At 43.3% G+C, this 19,460-nt stretch overlaps 1 protein-coding gene across 2 annotated transcripts in view; it reads right to left on the reverse strand.

Moving 5' to 3' along the window:
* Nucleotides 1–19,460, reverse strand: part of hk2 (hexokinase 2) — a 37,553-nt gene that overhangs the window by 17,985 nt on the left and 108 nt on the right. Inside the window, exons 1-11 of one of the 2 annotated variants that reach the window (XM_056591645.1) lie at nucleotides 18,865–19,444; nucleotides 17,647–17,809; nucleotides 16,545–16,693; nucleotides 16,221–16,340; nucleotides 13,798–13,893; nucleotides 13,080–13,179; nucleotides 10,247–10,430; nucleotides 5,396–5,557; nucleotides 3,717–3,950; nucleotides 1,945–2,249; nucleotides 152–300 (exon numbers count right to left, since the gene is read on the reverse strand). In XM_056591645.1, coding sequence (XP_056447620.1) covers nucleotides 152–300; nucleotides 1,945–2,249; nucleotides 3,717–3,950; nucleotides 5,396–5,557; nucleotides 10,247–10,430; nucleotides 13,080–13,179; nucleotides 13,798–13,893; nucleotides 16,221–16,340; nucleotides 16,545–16,693; nucleotides 17,647–17,809; nucleotides 18,865–18,927 — 1,725 coding nt within the window. In that variant the 5' untranslated portion in view covers nucleotides 18,928–19,444. Of the gene's footprint in view, nucleotides 1–151; nucleotides 301–1,944; nucleotides 2,250–3,716; nucleotides 3,951–5,395; nucleotides 5,558–10,246; nucleotides 10,431–13,079; nucleotides 13,180–13,797; nucleotides 13,894–16,220; nucleotides 16,341–16,544; nucleotides 16,694–17,646; nucleotides 17,810–18,864; nucleotides 19,445–19,460 lie in introns of those variants that run through there. The other variant, XM_056591646.1, reaches the window with a different exon arrangement.

A 19,460-nucleotide genomic window follows, 5' to 3' on the forward strand; every position in this document is an offset into this window, starting at 1 on the left:
ACTAAACTAACCCCATCAACAAAGCTTTAGTCATGCTCATTCCCTCAAAGGAAATCCTCTCATCAGTCACAACGTCGATCGTTCCCCCACACATAACACCCGGCCCTCTCGTTGCTCAGAATCCCCACCCCAGAGGGCCGAGCAGGCGTACCTCCTCCCCGGTGCCCTGCATGGTCTCCTGCGGGATGCTGTAGATCTTGTTGTGCATCTCCACGCTGCGCTTCTTCCCACTCCGTACACGCACCAGGAGCACTCGGAAGTTCGTCCCCCCAAGGTCAAGAGCCAGGAAGTCACCGTGTTCTAGTGAGAACACACACACACACACACACACACACACACACACACACACACACACACACACACACACACACACACACACACACACACACACACACACACACACACACACACACACACACACACACACACACACACACACACACACACACACACACACACACGATTCTAAAAGACTTCCGTCATCAAGATCAATCTCCTTACATTCCTGTTGTTGGAGTCTGGACGGTGCGCTGTGAATATTGTTGACATCCCTCCAATTAGCAATCAGTCTTAGGCTTGTCAGAAGCTATAGCTGCGTGTGCCCAGCGCATTAAATTAGCATCTCCGGACTCCTTCCTTGGTGATATCAATGGACGATGCAGACTTAAAACACAAGCAACGCATCAACAGTAGGTGAAATGCACCACCAGAGCTTCTAAATCGATCAACCTGTTAAGAGAACCTCAGGAAAACATATAAAACCACCTCTTAGCACAGCATACCATCAAGTGATGCATCTTATCCCTGCTTACTGAGCTCAATTACAGAGAGACTGCATCAGAAAAACCAAGCGTGAACATCGAGTTTAACCCCAGCTCCATCAGACTACTCAACTTCTTGGTTGTTTTAGTAGTTTAAATGGTTTTCAACCTCTTAGAGGACCACATTTAGAAACAGACTTGGACTCTTTTTATGTGGTCTTTTGCACATGTCCAAATGCAATATAAATCGTACCATGTAAACCAAGTTCAAGGAAAAATATAAATTTTAATTTAATTTAATCTTTAAGGTCGGTGCATTGTATCTTAACATTTCTCTTCAATTCTTAATAGATCAAAATTCTCATTTTCAGAAATTAGCAGCAAAGTATACATGAGGTAGAAAATTGTTGCCAGTTTAGGCAAATTTATACACTTTAAATATAAATACCTGGATTAACAACCATTGATTGGCAGCATGCCATTCAAAGAGCCAAAGTGTCACTGATACCATGGCCGCATCCTAAATTCGCCCTTAGGCAAGTGAACCGTTGCAAGTAAGAAAGCTTATTAAAAGTGTAATGAGTTGTTTCTACGCAACAGCGTTGAGATTTATAAAACACAACACACACACACACACACACACAGGGAATCTGAAATTAATAAAGGAGCTGGAGAAAGACGATGGGACTTCAACCTTGGTACGGATTCACTAGGGCGCATTAAACTATACAGTGACAAGGTAGTTAATCAATACTCTTTGCAGGTTTAAACCGAATTGAAATCAATGGAGAAAAAGAAAAATCTATATTGCCAAGCATCTTTGTCTATGTTCCAAAGGATCAAAGACATATGTTTTGCCGCACACAGTTTACTACTCTTCAACCATTGCAGAGATAGTGTAAAGACAACTGGGAATATGGAATATATCTCAGACAAAATGCTTGAAACAAAAAAAAGATAATGAACTGATAATTCTACCAACGTTGTCTTTCTGAATCCTACAGCTCCCAAGTATTCGATCCAGCAGTTTTTAGGTACTAGGTCGTTTTTCTTAGCAGCTGCTGCCTGTCTGCCTGTCTGCTTAAGCAGACATACTGAAGAAAGCCTGAAGGCATGAAGCACCTTTTCAGCTGCTTCATGCCTTTCATGCCTTCAAGCTTTCTTCAGATTCTTTCCAGCTCACCTGTGCCATCGGGCGTGGCCCGGACATAGGTGGGCAGCATCTTGAGGCTGGCCTGCTGGTGGGTCTCCTTGGCCAGGCCCTGCTCCATGGCCTCCTCCAGCCTCCTCTTCACCTCCAGCAGCTGCTCCCGGCCCAGCCGCAGGGGCTCCAGGATGCGCTGGCGCTCGGCGTGCTGCATGGCCAGCCGGTACGCCACCGCCGTCACCATGGCCGCGCCCTTGCCGCTGCCGTCCCCCGAGCTCAGGAAGCGCACGTCGCAGTCGGGCGCCAGCCGCCGCACCATCTTGTGGAGCTTGCGGGCGAACCTGTGAGACGGAGGTGGAGGCGGGAGGTATGGGAGAAATTAACCACTACTTTTTATAACAACTATGAGTGTTAACAGGCCTATATATCAATTAGATGATGATCGGCGGTGTCTTTGTAAACCTCCCTCGGCTTCGTTGTTGCTTGTTCGCGGGTAACAATAAAGTCTCTTGTCATACGGCGCCCTGGTGGCTCACCGTGCAGAGCGCGTGCCATGTAGGCTCAGTCCTAAATCGCGACCCGGGTTCGAGTCCTGCCCGTGGTCATTTGCTGCATGTCCTCCCCTCTATGTCCCCTACCTTCCTCTCTATAATAAAGCACTAAAATGCTAAAATAAATCCCAAAAAAAAAAAAAAAGCCTCTTGTCATACTTGATCCGGACTCCCCGATTATTCAAGCTCTCTTATTTAGTTGAAGTGATAGAACTCGGTTATTTTCTACCACAGAGGCAGTCGGCTTCAACGTCAATCATAGGGGCTCGTCCACATCGGCACGCTATTGTCATAGCGAAGTCTTGAGCGCTACCAAGATAAAAGCAAACATTGAACGGAATCGACGGAGAGTGAGTCACAGAGTCACATTATGAAAGTCTGTTTACAGAGCGTGTCTATACACCCAATAGAAAGGAATGTTTCACAACGAGGAGACAATACCTAGGAACAATCAGAAGGTCAACTCGCTGAAAAGAACATGGGCAATAACATGCTTTGAGTCGTACCGTCTTATCTTGCCTTGTGTGAGACAGCATATTATGTGCGCATTATTGCCTTCTGCCACTGACAGCCCACAGGATATTTACAACACGCATTGTACATGATACTGAAGGATTACGGGATAACATTGCAATGTGCAGATGTCTACTTGTACGCCTTCTGTCGCTAGTTATATTATGGATATATTATAACATTGGTTCTCAAAGTGCGGCCCGCGGGTCAATGGCGGCCCGCAAAAACATTCCTGGTGGCCCGCATTGACAAACAGATGTAAGTAAAAAAAAATATATATATTAATTTTTTTATTATTATATCAATATTAAATTACACAAAAAATAAATAAATATAAAGAGAAAAGTTGACTCTCTCTAGCATTCAATTAAATCCTGTTACATTTGTTAGTTTTAATCTGACTGTACATTACTTTGAAAGGATGAACCTCAGTTTCGTGATTTAGACCTCACTTGACCTCACTCCCAGAGGTCCAGGGTGCAATGTTTTTTTTCCCCACTGGGATGCTGACGGCGTTTTCCGCCTAATTCTTTTTCCTCTGGCGGCCCTCAGTCAAATTCTGGGTTCCTAAATTGGCCTTCAGCTGTCAAATCTTCGAGAACCCCTGTATTATGTGCTTTGAGGACATGTTGTTAAACAAATGCACAAAAAAAGGCACAACAGGCGTGAAGGCGGCCCCTCCCCTGGCGCTCCCCGTTCTCAATGTGGGGGGGGGGGGGGGAGGTGGGGGCACTGTATACTCACTGGGGGTGGTTCTTGTAGACGGAGCCGTCCACGCCGATGGTGGTGCGGAGCTTCTCAGCGGCCTTGTTGTCGCGGATCTGCCGCAGGACCGACACCAGCGAGGCGGCGCAGAGGTGGGCGGAGCGGGTGGACACCACTTGACACACCCGCTGGGTGGCCACGCAGTCCTCCGTGGACGGGCTCAGCCCCAGCCCCCGCAGGAGCGTCTCGGCGGCCAGCAGACCGGCGTTGTCCCTGGCAACCGGAGGAGAGGCACATTGAGTGTCGTGGAAACTAGGCGCTGAACGATTAATCGAATTCAAACCAACATTGCGATGTAGTATAACGCGATTTGCAAATCGCAAAGGCTGGGATTAAAAAAAAATACTGGAGTTCAGTAAGTTTTGCATTTATTTAATAATATCATATTTATTATATTATAATATTATATATATTATCATAGTTGAATAAATATGTTATAGTATCAATTCATGAATCAATTCATCTCAACACATAGGCCTGGCCTAAAGGTAAGATCAGTTTATATGTTGAAATCTTCCAATGTTGTGTTGGTCACACTATAGAATAATTTATTGCTTGTTTAGTGAATAATACAGAGCGTTAGGAACTTAAAAAAAGACAAAATTGCATACTAAATTGCAATCGCAATATTGCTTGAAATAATTGCACTTTGATAATTTCCCCAAATCGTTCAGCTGGGTTCCTAAATTGGCCTTCAGCTGTCAAATCTTCGAGAACCCCTGTATTATGTGCTTTGAGGACATGTCGTTAAACAAATGCACAAAAAAAGGCACTTCGTTCAGCTCTAGTGGAAACTCTAAGAGGGTTCACACAGGCTGACCTCCAACAGACGATCATCTGAATCGTCGAGTGGTGGTGGTTGGGGGCTCACTCCCAGCAGCAGGGTTCCAGGTTCAAACCCCGATATCTACAGGCCTCATGAAGCTATAGTGCAAGTACAGACAGGAAGATGACTGCCCTTTTCCGTTTTTTCCCTGCCTTCACACACATCCTGAGATACATAATTATTTCCTTCAGTGTAATTACGGCTGCTCGCTTCTCTTCTGCGTCATTCAGCTGCTCCCTCATGTAAACTACCCCCCCTCCATTCTGTTAAGCAATCTGAGGGACTATGAAAGGTGCTACATGAATCCAAGTTTATATTAAACCCACCTCCACCGTACAAAGAGGTTCATCATGCAGCCTACACTCAGAGCATCAGCAGCTCCAGTCCCATTCATGTCATCCTATCGCCATGTCAACCCAACTCGTCTTTCCTGATTTATCTTGAGCCATCATTCATTGATCACATGATCTGGGAAACATTGTCTCTTCCCAATCCATCCTCACAACTCTCCAAGAGCCATACCTCCACCCGTCTAATCCTCCCTACCCAAATCCTCCCATGTCTCAGGCTCCACCAGCCGTCTCTCCCTCCTCCGGCCGCCACTCAATCCCCCATATCCCCTCCCGTCTCTCATCCACGGAGGCCATTCTGTCTCCCACTCACACCCAGCTCCCATTTCTCCCCCTCCAATATCTCCTCCTGTGGAGTCCCGCCCCGCCCATACCGGTCTTTCCGACACTCATACCCCTCCTATATCCCCCGACTGTCTCTCCCCCACCTATACCCCCTACCGCCTCTCCCCTACCCCCCATGCCCCCACCTACAGCCTCACCTGTCGTCTTCGATGGCAGAGACGTGGCCGGTGTTGAAGCTGCCCCTGGTCAGCAGGCCGGGGGTGACCTGACCCTGGAAGATCATCTGCTCTTTGGCCATCTTCACCAGGATGAGGCGAACCAACTCGCCCATGTAGAAGCCACTGATCATCTTCTCAAAGCTGCAGATGAGAGAGAGTGTGAGAAAGAGAGTTTTGTTCAGTGTCAATTATGAGGGCATCTGTCCATTTAGGAAAAGTTTAATTTTCTGCCTTAGTTCTGCATGTATAAAACCCAATCTGTTCCTGCTGTGCAAACTTTAAAATATGCCACCACAGGTTGCTAATCAAGGATGGAAAGACTGCCAATTACAAAGCAGGTGTCTGACAGTTCTTTGCATATTGCATCTGCACTATTCACAAGTTGAATTCCAGACGGATTCAGAACAGACATGGAAGCAGACTGATTTGCTGGGATAATTAAGACCACATTAGACATGCAGGCCTCATGCTCAACCCAGAAGGAAATGTTGTAAATCAAATGTACCAGATATGTCAGGCAGTGTGTGACACTGACTGACACAAAGTGAGTGATTTCAACAGTGTTGATTTGACATTGTGACTTGTAGAAAAAAAGTTCACCCCATTTTGTAACAAAATCACACACAACAGTATTACAAAAGGAGATTGTACATGGCTGCAATAGTATTCCTTCCTGGTCCTTTATTTACTAGGGGACAAAACATGGTCCTTTATGTACTAGGGGACATCACCTGGTACTTTATATACAAGGGGACATCACCAGTCCCCTCTAAACTTCTTTTCCCCATCAAATCCTATTGATTGTTTATGCAGCAACCTCCAAACAAACCAAAAAGAATGACAACTCACTCTCTTCTCCTTCCATCCCTATGCACTGCTCTACCATTGATAAGTGCTGCATTTCACACACCTGTAATCAGCAGGCGAGATAATTCCCCAAACCAATCGAGGTAGCATCGTTCTGATTGATAAAAAATGAGCCTAAATTGGCTGATATAGAAGCAGGGGCAGTAAACTCAAAATCGATATTCCCACAGCGCATCACACATTACATTAGCTGAGGGATGGCTTTGGTATTTCAAACAAATTAGACTCAAATAATAGCTCGTAACCTTGCCTGCAGCATATTTGCAGATCATAGCCGCAGTTCATCAAAGTGCCCAATGTGTCATTGATCACTGCGACATTGTCAATGTTAAAGTTCTTGGAATACACAGACAGATGCATGAATAGATTAGAATAGATCAATAGATTCCATTGTATGGCTATCCGGTGCTGTATGAGGCGGTGATGATAAAGTTACCTGTGACGCGCCATGGACAAGGAGTTGTATTTCAAACAAATAACATTCAAATAATGGCTCTGAATCTTACCTGCAGCATATTTTTTAAAAGAGAATCGAGAAATAATTTGTATTGTGGTGTAGTGTTTTTAAAGTGTTGAGGAGGCCCTTGTAAATTACTATTTATTCTCATCTGCAAATGTTAGGCAGGCAAAATAAAACCTTTGGTTTGCAGTTAATCTCGTAACCGGTGATTAACGGGGTCCGAGCAAAATGAAAAGTCAAGAACAAACTAATGTAAGATATATATGGAAGGTATATAAATATGACACATAATTATGAAGGAAAGATGTTGATGAAGATGTTCCCCTTAATGCCATATTGTGCCTCGGCTTTCAGGCGAGTGGGCTGCAGAGCAATGGCCGAATGTTATGTTCAGCTTGTTCATAATGCTCTAATTGGGATTCGAACTCTCAACCAAAGGCTCACCAGTACAAGGCATTATCCCATTGAGCCACTGACATACCTGAACTGTAGCCTCATTCACATGGTCAAAATGTTGAATGATAAGCACACAACTATGGCGACACATTAGTTCCATGAAGCACTAATGTGATAAAACATGCATTCCGGCGTATTATATTATATCAACTGCGAGCGCGCAAATTATCTCTGCGCACGCACAAGATAATCTGAAGATTGACGGTGCCGTTAATGCTTCTTCATAATAGTTAACTACTTTAAGGGCACCGACAATCCAATACCCGAGTAGCCTGGCTAACGCCAGACCTCGACTCAATCTATACATAGAGTGGCGAAGTCACGCCCCTCCATTGCTTCAGCAATGGACGCTTTGAATACCGCCCACTCCGGCACAATGCCGGAGTGGGCGGTATTAAAAAAAAAATCTGTTCGATAACTTTTGTGAGGCTTGGTCTAAATATTTTATGTGGCGCTTATTTACAATGACTCCACCTTTGGGTGCAGTACCAAATTTGGGTTTATGGGTAGTGGGGGTTATTGGTGACCATACCTGAAAATTTCAAGAGTTTTCGATTTACGGTATAGGCTGCAGTATGACTTTTACAGAATTATTGGGTGAAAATGAACGGAACAGAAACAATAGGGGACCAAGCATCTTCGCTGCTCGGACCCCTAATAATAATGATCAATTCAATCTATATGCCGCCTTTCAAAACCAAAGGATGCTTTACAATATGGGCAGGAACATTGAAGACAAAGGAACTTTGTGAGTAAGAAAAAGTCTTAAGACCATTAAGTTTAATGTAACAGGTAGGTAGTGCATGCTTTGCATTAAAGGACAATTCCGGTATTTTGATCATTGGGCCCCCTTTCTGGTTTGTTTAGGATGAAATAGAGTGGGTGACACCGAAATTTGAACTTTAAGTCCTTTCTCGGGTATTTGGCTCATTTTGAATCGCTCCTGCCTGCTCCACAATGGTTGTCTGTGTGCATACACAAACCTGTCAACCCAGCAACCCTAAACGTTCGTTTTCAAAAAAGTAACCGAGTGGTTAGTGGCATTCGTGAAGTTTAAAAAAAAATTATCGGCGCAATATATGGTTTCTGTCGTGTTTTATTGCACATTTATCGCCAGTTGATTTCAGTTGGAAGACTCATTACTGCACGATGATATTACTCCGCCGAACCGGAAAGGTGGGCTGTTTACGTTGGTTTGAAGTCTTGTACCGTGCGCACCTCGGATTAGGGAAAATGGGTGTGCCTGTGGGAAGTGCAGGCAGATGCCGACGGACGTCGAAAGTAGGTGCTGCACGGAGTGGGACCTTTTGCGGAAGTTTATATGCGGTTGTGAGGTATCTGAAAAAATAGTTCCAGTTAGCAACTAACACGGATGGAAACCATATATTGCGCCGATATATTTTTTTTAAACTTCACGAATGCCACTAACCACTCGGTTACTTGCACATTTTTGAAAACGAACGTTTAGGGTTGCTGGGTTGACAGGTTTGTGTATGCACACAGACAACCATTGTGGAGCAGGCAGGAGCGATTCAAAATGAGCCAAATACCCGAGAAAGGACTTATAGTTCAAATTTCGGTGTCACCCACTCTATTTCATCCTAAACAAACCAGAAAGGGGGCCCAATGATCAAAATACCGGAATTGTCCTTTAAGTCAGCATTACAGAATTATGTGTTCCAGGAATATGCATTTCCGCTGCGTTTCTAATCAGGACGTGTTCACTTTAAGACGCATGGTTCTAATCGGCCTATCGCGTGCCTCCAGGAAGTAATGAACGTCTAGCTGGTTCAGCGTTTTGTTCAAGTCTGTCTGTTTTATCCAGAATAATTTAGTCAAATCTGTCGGCGTCTTGTGCTTAACGTAGCATCGTTGGTATGTGTTCTATTTTGATTTCATTTGAAAGAGTTGGTCGCTATTTTGACATTATTGTGGAGTTTGTAAAGTTTGATGTATTACGGCTATACGAATGCCATGTTAAGTCACACGTGGGTCATTTGACGTCGGTAATAGTTGAAATGACCAAAAATAATGTAAATATTCTGGCTTATTAGTTTGAGATGAGCACAAGAGATTTCTTTTTTGTGTGTGTTGCAGTTTCACCTTTTCCCATGTGCTTCTAATAACCTGTGGAAGTGAGAAATACATCTGCAGAGTAGACATACCGAGGAGGGCACAAACATAATAAAAAATAAGATAAGGAGACAAACAAGAGTGTGTGTGTGTGTGTGGTTGGGGGGGGGGGGGGGGGGGGGGGTCACAGGCAGTCGGCAAGGTTGAAGGGGTGAGTTTTGAGAAGAGTATAAAAGAGTATATATACGGCCAGGGCTGTACCCCCATTTCCTGGTCCATTTTGAACCAGGGTACATCTCGTCAAGCCCCAACAAACATGCATACTTCCGCAATCCACCAGTGTTCAGCGGCCAAGCCTGGTATTGTAGCCGTTTAAGCGGGCTGTGGACGGGTCCCTCGATTCAAGGGGCCCAGAAGTAGATATCTCGGTTCACTCCAATACTAGTGGGGAACAGGAATGTGTCTCCGCAAAAAAAATCTGGATATCAATCAAAGGCTCATAATCTTTATACCATGTACTAATAAAATGTAAGTTTTCTCTTTTCAAAACGCTACCTCAAGCGTTTTATTAGCCGTTTTATTTATTTATTGCAGGAGAAGGACGGGTGAGCAGCTGAAAGGAGTCATAGTGAAACAAATGTTGTTTCGGCCCGGAATCCGAGAGGGCTCAGTGCACGGCTCCGTTAACTTCTCGTGCCCAAGGTTTTTCCGAATGAAGTTGATGGATTTTAGGCACTCTGTTGACTTTTTAATCACTTAAAGTTGCCGAGGGATGTGTAGACAGACCTCTCGCATATGATGCTACAATGCTCGACAACAAGAATATTTCTGCATCCGGCACGTCATGCACTAGGGCGTGGCTGGCTCCAATGAGGCGGAAACAAGTCTCTCCTTGATGTTGCCCTGCGCCATTGAGCAGTTTTCACCCACCCACCCACCCACCCACACACCCACACACACACAATAACACTTACAGCTGCCCTCCGGGGTTCAGGGAGCCGGCATCAATCTCGCGGTCGAACACGGTGCGCAGGTCGTCCAGCGCCCCGTCGTCCCCGAACGCCCCCCACTCCATGTTGACGCACATGCGGCCCTCGTCCTCCTCCACCAGCTCCATGTTCCGCACCTCCTCCATGTAGCAGGCGTTGGTGCCCGTGCCTGCCAGGGACGGGACCCACATACATCCCCCAATCAGCAGAGTCAATGGAAAGCCGGCCGGTTCTGTGACTCACCTCGCTTAAGGCTCAGTTACGGTTCCACGTCGACACAAGGCAATGACCACGCGGACGCTCCGACGCAATCGTGAACCTGTTTTGGTTCTGCATCGGGTTTTAGTGAGCTGACCAGTCATAGCCCTTGTCGAGGTTACAATTTGGAGGCACACGTCAGGCCCTTGCGGTGAATGCAAGGAGGGTCCGCAAGGACGTAATGGGTCTGTAAACCCCCTTGCGTTGTGTTGACGTGGGACCATAACTAAGCCTTTACTTGCTAACCACTTGGGCCATGTGCCCTGCAGCAGACCCAGGTTTGATTCTGATCAGTGGTCCTACTTTCCTCTCACCCCAATTTACTGTCTGATGTCCTGCTTAGAGGGTTAGCGAGGTAGCTCAAAGCCTGGGTTAGTTGTACCACGAAAGTCGATCTCTTTTAGCGTCGCTGTATCACCATGGTGACTTATGCTCGCAACCAAACCTGGTCGGGAGCAGTTTTTCGGCTGTCTAGCTGGAGATCGGCTACTTAAATCGGCGTGCGCATCATCCCAGCCCCTCCTCTGACAATGGCGTCACCATTTGTGGGTGTTCCCGTGGACCTCGGCGCACTTCTCGTACAGGCGTCTCTCCGGAGACAGAGGGTTTTACGGCACAGAACCGATCCCTTGGCATTGTCTGACGATATTCAGATTTCAGACTTTATTGTCATTGTGCAAACAACGAAATTGGGGTTCTTCATGAGAGATACAGATTCTCATCAGAGGGTGTTCGTTATTTGATCGTCCTTTTGGACCTTATGTAGACAATGCTTACTGTTGCGCATTGTGTCTCCGTGACAGAGTGCTAGAGTGGAGGTAGCGCGTCAGTCTTGAATTTCTGCGCGGGGGGGGGGTTCGACTCCCAAGTGACGCGAATTTATGTGAAGCTTAAAAAGTCCCAATTCTCATGCATATGGAATACATATTCACTAAAGCTTATGGAATTATATGTTTTCTGCTTATTTCGAACTTGAACCCATATTTTCAAGGCCGTGCTGGCACCAGGGCAAGGCAAGGCAACATCTATGGGGGTAAAATGCATGATGATAGACCGGCGAATTTGAACCCCGGTCACTGGCGTTCGGGTCTTATACTAATCCACTACGCTACAGCCGCTACCTCTCAGCGGTTGAAAACATGCGATACAATTCTTACATAGGGTGTATTTAAAGTGAATTCCCTAAATGATAGAATAAGGCAGGATGGACGTTGCTTATGCATTTTTAAAATCATCATCATTCTATTTGGATTAATGGCGAACAATTCTGCATTTGGCATAGTTATTTTATAGACAATATGCTGAATATTTTCACTTATACGCATATAGACTGCTTGATCTATCGTAAAGGTGAGAAAAATGATGCAAAAAACGCCCCTTTCACGTGAACACGCACTGAACCTAAAGCGGAAAACCTGGTTCAACTAATTGAATCTAAAGTGAGCTTTGTGGTACCATTTAACTCTGATTGCGAGTTGCGGCTCTGTCGAGCGAGGTTTTCCCAAGAAAGCCTGGGTATATTCAGCGAGGTTCGTGGTATACCCCCCTGGTCCGGTTGATCAAATCACAGGACTTTCATCACAATGCATAAACCAATATATTTTATGGTCTCAATTTATACATACAGGCACTTTAGAGATTCTCAATATCAGATTGGAAATATCAATTATTATCTGCCGTTTAGCTTGTACTTGAAGATAGATGGATAATAATATAGATAACAGTCTTATCTAGAGATAGATAAGATGATCTGGTTTTGGATACAAAATATGCCAGTTTATGTTTACAATGTTGGACCAGTACTATATAATTATTGTACCGGCCTATAATTCCTTCATCTGCCTTGAGACTCTAGACTAAATATAGGATATAAACAGTCAAAGGAGAAATCAGGTTTAAAATTGATCTGGGATATGTTTAGTAGGATAATGAGTTAGAATGTTCGTTTGGGAGCAATACAGAGCTTACGTGTTGTTGACGGATGTCACAAGCTCTCTGGTCGCCAATCTACCTATCGAGCCTCAAAGACAAAATGGCGTAGACGGGTGAACTACTGATGTATTGTGTGTAAAAAATGTCCTTTTTAATAAACAATCTGTACACTTACAAAGTTATCAATGCCTCATTTTATATGTTAAGACCCCATATTATACTATCAAAGAAGTGTCGGGCTACTTCTAGCCTTGCAAGTGGTTTAAAAAAATCAATTTAGTTTTTACCATGAGACATGCCCCCATCGTTCCAAGTTTATAGCGTTTTGGTTTGGCTAAAAACAGCCAACTTAAGAATGCGTCTATATGCGCTTTTTTGCTCCCAAACAAACATTCCAACTCCTTATCATACCAAACATATCCCAGATCCATTTTACACCTGATTTCGCCTTTTACTAAAAGAAGCATTTAACAAAGAAGAAATGCACATAAAAAAAGAAAACTAAGCCTTCCAAGCAGCATGCTATCTGATGAATTGTAAAGGCAGAGGATCGTTAACCCGGCTGAGGGAGTTACATGAGACCCCATGACAATTATAGAGCTGGAGCCCGGACTCTCTGATCTCTTACCGACAATCAGGCCAATCTCGCAGTGATGGTCTTCGTAGCCACAGGTCATCATTGTGCCCACCGTGTCATTGATCACAGCAACAATGTCAATATCAAAGTCCTGGGATCACACAGACACAGACAGATACATGAAAAGAGTAGAATAGATTAATAGATTCAAAGCCAGTGGTGGGCAATGCTGAATAATGTGTCATCATATAATCATGGAAAATTGTTACTGAATAATAACAGGATTAGAAATTCAAAAAAACATTCTTAATACTCTAATTGAGGGACATTACATTAAAGTATAAGGAAAGTAGACGAAAACAAGTTTTGTTCGACTAGGCCTGCGACTGCCACATATACAGTCGCAGGCCTAGCGACTGTATGTGTTTAAAAGCATATCTTAAAAAAGATATGCTTTTAAAATAAATTGCCCTCCCCAGCATGAATATATAGCCTTGTTCTCTAGACCAGAACCCCATTCATTGGGTGTACCATACTCCAACAGGAGTATCACAAGGGGGGATCTTGGAAGTCTTAAACCCAATCCCATTTCTACCCCTTACCCCTAACCCTTACCCCTCCCCCTTGTTTTGAAGGGGTAAGGGGAAGGGCTAAGGGGTATAAATGTGATTGGGCCTTAATCGCCCACAGAGAAACTTCGTTCCACTCTGCAGCCTCAAGCTGGTCAGAATGGATAGGTATTAGGTAAAGAGCCAGCAGGTTGAATCACCCCTCTTTTCTGGATGGCTCTCCTCAGCATGGCAACCACGTCGTTTCCTACTACGCCACTCGCCGTGAAGCCCTTTGTCCAGGAGACCAGAATACTCTGCAGGAGGGAGGAAAAAACAAGAAGCTTTGATCATTATGCACCATGTTACCTCTTTTCCATCAGGATCAATTAAGTACCGGTACTCTGAATCTCTTAATATAAGTTATATTTAACATACATTGTTCTACCTTGTTTTGTTCTTATGATTAGGACAACGCAGACATGAGTTCAACTGGCATCTTTATTGAAGCAGGGCACTAGAACCAACAGCATCTGAAGTATTTTGCACTCCATCAAACGTAAATTACAGAATATCCAGGGCCCTCGACACTTTACAATTATTTTTAAAAGGGTTGAATTTCTTATAAATTATATTTACAGGAAAGAAAAAGCAGCTTCCTGCAGGCAAGAAGAGCTATTATTTGAGAAATGGGTTAGAAATGCCAAAGCCTCTGTATGTGTGTAACTGTCATCATTACTACCAACCCTAACCCACAGTTAAAACTGTGTTTCTTGAGAGACCAATACATAAGGTTGTTACTCTGCTTGAGGCAGACTAGAGTGTTAATGTTTGCTTGACATTTCATGAGGAAGGGTTGACATGCTGTTAATTTTAAAACCAGAACCATTTCATTTGTATATTAAAGTTTGACAAAAATATTTAGTTTAGAAAAATCCCACATTACTGGTTTGTGTGATTTGGTGGGAGTGTAACTGTCATCATTAAAAGGTTTCTGTAATTTAATTACTATTTTCATATTATAAGACATAAGGAAATTCATTTTTGTTTATATTAGTAATTCAATAATTGTGTTCGTTATTCGGGTTTAAAATTGTATTTAAATAGTTTGTTGAATGACGTCACTTGTAAGGCTGATGTTTTAGAAGATTCTCTGTCAGTTTGAGATGCGGCATGAGAGGAGGTGAACAGCTTGTGATACGCATCGCCGAAAATAATCTAGTTTCAAAGTCCCTGTAAATAGCATGCAGCCAACGAGGTATTTTTCTTGTTGTTTCCCTGTATTTTGTTTTGCTTGTTTGGCTCTTTGTGTGCCGTGTAATTTATGATTTTATGTAAAGCTAATGCCGTGATTTCTGTTGTACTGTGTATGTATTCATCTATAGTTTTCACGGTGGAGTTGGAGTAAAAGGCTACAATAAAACCCGTCAAAGGAAACCATTGGTGTCTACCGAATGCTATTAGAGGGAATTACAATGTGCCAATTAAGATTCAAGAGCTCCGGCTCTTGTGGAATTAATCATTTGGTCTTTCCATCGATTGGTTTGGGAAATTGTCTTGCTTGTAAATAACAGCTTCAGGAAATGCAGACCATAACAATGGCAGAGAAAAACAATAACGGAAGGCGAAGAGAGTGTGGGGACATTATGGTTGTTCATTGTTTGAATAATCACAACAAAAACAATCATACTAAAGTGACATTTATGAGCATGTTGAAGGTTGTGGTACCTGTTGAACAGGTTTTTGGTCATTCATGCTCTGAATTACAGCGATGTGACACAGGGAACTTAAAACTTGATACCAGTTTGAGTCCAATGTGTCTATAGATGTGTTCTCTGCCCTTGAGCTGATCAGGCATTCCTCTCTATAGAGCCAAGTATCCCAGATTTAACTGCATATTAGTTTGGCTTTTGTTTAGGGCCTGGCACCTTCAAATTCCCCTTTTGTGCAGAAATGTAGACCAAACGATGGTCAATACTGGTCATGGTAAATTAAACCGGGGACGTCTTTATGAATGGATAATGGATTAAAATCTCTGATTAGAATTGTATCCCGCTAGCTCTACAACAGTAATACCAGTAAAAGGGTAAAGAACTACGTGGCCAACGGAGCTCCGGTGTGGGTGTACCAGAGATAGCCTGTATACAATAATAAAGTTAAACAGACTTTACATAGACTGTAATTAAAACTGATTGAACTGACAGAATTTTTCACACCAAAAAAGTGCCTACAAAACACGAGTACATACCGATTCAATGAACTCCGGATTGATTTTAAGTATCAATCCAGAAATATTGAATCAAACATGATCATGTTTGATTCAGAGTGGGCACAGGGAGGAGGGGATATGCATAGAGGATGTAATGTTTTTGTGAAATATAACATTTATATTTTATTTTAAATTAAAAAAAAAATCAAAGAATGATTGCAAACTAAGAAGTGCGCTCACACCAAAAGCGAACATTCTCCTCACGTAACTCAGAAAAGGTTTGCACATCTATTGACGTCTTTGAATTGGCTTTCTATGTATTCGTGCAGCGGCTTTGCTTTTGGTGTGAACCCATGGTAACAATTAGATTGACTGATATCGTAATGATTATCGTAGCGACTGATATAGTACAAGAAAACATAAAGTAAACTTTACCTCGTCCAGCTTCGTCTGCTGGCAGGGGAATGAGAAGCAGAAGCCGAGGGGAAGCTTTTTCTCTTTTATGCCCAATTTGTCCAGGAAATTGGCCAGACAATCAGCAATGTGGTCAAATAGCTGTTGATCATGAGATCAAGGGTTAGCAAGGTTAAGCAGAAATTGACAGCAGACAATAACAGTTCCAATCATCAAAGTTGGTCCGGTTCATTAAGCAGCAAACAAAATGACGTACCATGGTTGAGCATTTGACCCTTAAGATTGGCAGCGAGCTGAGAATTCAAGTACAAATTTCTAATAGAGTTGGGGTTTGTCGTCCCTCACCTCAGAGCCAGTGCCCCTCATGATTTCCTCTGGAATGGCATAGATTTGGGACTCCATCTCCACATTCTGCTGGCCATTGCAGGACACCTTCACCAAGAGCACACGAAAGTGGGTCCCGCCAAGGTCAAGAGCCAAGAAGTGGCCCTTTTCTTAAAAATAAATTAAAGTTACGGTGAACATGGGGGATTTCTTCACAGGGCTATGGAAGTGCGATGCAGGCTTATATGTAGCCCTGCTTTCAGTCGTGATACACAGTTGGTGAGGCAAACACTGGTGAGAGGAAATATCACCGGTGAAAGAAAATTAGTTGAAAGGTTACAGAATCCACTTTTCAGAATCAGCAACGTAAAATGGCTTAAACCAAGAGTTTATTATTTTATTTTAGTATAAGCGTAGGTATGACACATGCCTGCAAGGGTGTGAATATGACAAGTAATTTGTGCTCTATTGTCAAGTGTAAATCGTAGCCCAGTTATTGACATCTAACACACGGTTTTTGACGGATTCATATATCAAGGCAAAGCTCTATCCTCGCCCACAAGACCAACTTAATTTTTAAAAATCGATGTCCACTCCCAGCCTTCAGTTTTCACTTTTTGAAAGACTTTCGACGAATGAAATCGGACATCTGTTTGATAGGGCCTTTAATAGCCTAATCTTGGGTTGTCTAGTCTTAGTAATGGGATGCCAGCAATAAGGGTTATCGTAAAAAATCACATGTTCTGGCCTGAATCTCAAATGGGATGATCAAAATTAATAAAAGGGTCTCAGGGGTGACCAGCAGTATACTCAAAACAGGTAACAATAGCAGTTTGGACAATTTCCTTTATTCTGGTTTAAAAATATCATGATGCACAGTGGGTAAACAACCGGTAGAATGAGAGCTGTGGATGGACTGTGGTTCAGCAATGCAGCAAAAATTATAAGTCCGCCAAGAATTGCAAAGGCTTCGATTTAAAGTGTTTGTTTTGATGATACACAATGGAACCAACCAGAGGGTTGGAGTCTCCCTGAACAAGGCATGTGTTTCCACCTAATAGAAACTCCCAAAAACACAAAGAAAATGCGGAAACCGTTGCAGTAACTGTGGCCGGTCACTTACCAGTGCCGTCAGGGGTGGATCGTACAAATGTTGGCAGCATCTTAAGGGCGGCGGTTGGGTTGGTGTCCCGGCCCAGGCCCTTGTCCATCTCCCGCCTGAACCGCAGCGACACGTCCATCAGGTTTGCATCAGACAGCTGGAGGTGGATCAGGTATTGGTCCACCTAAGAAAGACGCAGAAGAAAATAAAGGATATAACGTTCACCATTTTCATTTGCAGCTCTATTGCAAGACGTTAATGCATGGAGGATGAAACATCAACAGTAGATTGTAGATCAGGGTGGGATATCAAATCACTAGACCATCCAGTCACTTTTCCGTTTCACGCTTGGAGAAATGTAAAACGTTGCTTGAATTGCCACTTCCCCACATGGTTCAAACTGTAAAGGAGGCTATTTTTCAACTGCTTGCTTTCCCTTATACATTTGACAAGACAAATCCTCATCATTTATCATTTACAACCGGTAGTCATTTGAGTCGTTATGATATTTAATGTATCTGATGTCCCTTCAATAAAAACATAGATTTCAAGTGAACCAGGGATGAAATAAACATATGGCTTAAAAGATAGCATTTCCAGAATGAAAACAATGTCATCCTTTTTCTGGGTTTACAGAAACGAGCTGATATAGCCATCTCCTGAATCACAAAATGGTATTAATCTATCTAGGGCCTGAATAAGTAGAAATAAATAAATCAAGTAGACAACAATGATAAAAAAGTAAGTAAGGGTAATTTTAGGTAATTGGTTTAGGGTTGCACATTTAAGATTAGGGTATTGGTTGATATGAGGTCTTTTTAGATGGTGTAATGTATTAAGCTGGCTAGGTGTTGATGAATTATTATTATTACGTTACAATGCCCGGTTAATCTAGGGTCCTACAACTAGGATCCTCATCTGAGAACTGATCACAATACTAGCATGTGAGGCAGACATGCAAGTGACGTCACAACATGGGGTTCGAGTTGGCTACATCCTAGATGACCCGACACCTTAGACATCACATGTGTCCACCATTGTGGACGTGGTGGTGTCGACTGACCACAAGCACTACTACGCACGCCATGCATACACAGGCAGCTTGGCGGCCGACTCAATCCTTACCATCCAATCCGACAATACACATTGCCCCACACACTCGGTAGTAAACAAAGAGATGCTAGGCAATGCATTAACATGAACCCACTAAGCGACTTGTTTATTTCGTCAAACACTCACTTTCTGAATATGCTCATGATGGAGTTCCGTGAAGCAGTAAGCCTGCAGATTGGACGACGACATCTCCGATGCTTTGTTTACTGGGATAAGATATGACACGAACAACTTATTTTTAAAGTTGTCTGGATGTTTTGGGGCGTGTAAGACGCGGTGTTTGGGTCAGTTTTAAATGAAGTGATGCTGGGAGTGCTACTGCGCAGGCGTCAGAAACTTCTTCCTCATAATAGTAATTTGAGTAGGTCGCGTCACGCCCTGTTTTAGCTTGTGATTGGCTACCAGTGAGGCGCTGTTGAATAAATACAGGCACACGGTCGAAAAGAACGAGAAACGAGAAAACTGAGTAAAATGAGGAAAAGAAGTGTGAGCCCATGTTCATCTGAACAAAAATAACACCAACAACTCGTTTTAAAACCTGCGCATGTCACCTTGAACTTAAACAGAGCTAGACCCTCTCTGGAACTCCCAAATTGTTTCGGTGGCTGCCACCCTGAAACATGACACATCGAAATACATATTGGTCTATACAAACCTATTAATCTTAACCCCAAGTGATACAAAATTGATACAACGCAAATAAAATATGTTTAAAGAAGAAC

The sequence above is a fragment of the Gadus chalcogrammus genome, chromosome 6 (assembly GCF_026213295.1).
Source record: "Gadus chalcogrammus isolate NIFS_2021 chromosome 6, NIFS_Gcha_1.0, whole genome shotgun sequence".
In the NCBI taxonomy this organism is placed as follows: domain Eukaryota; kingdom Metazoa; phylum Chordata; class Actinopteri; order Gadiformes; family Gadidae; genus Gadus; species Gadus chalcogrammus.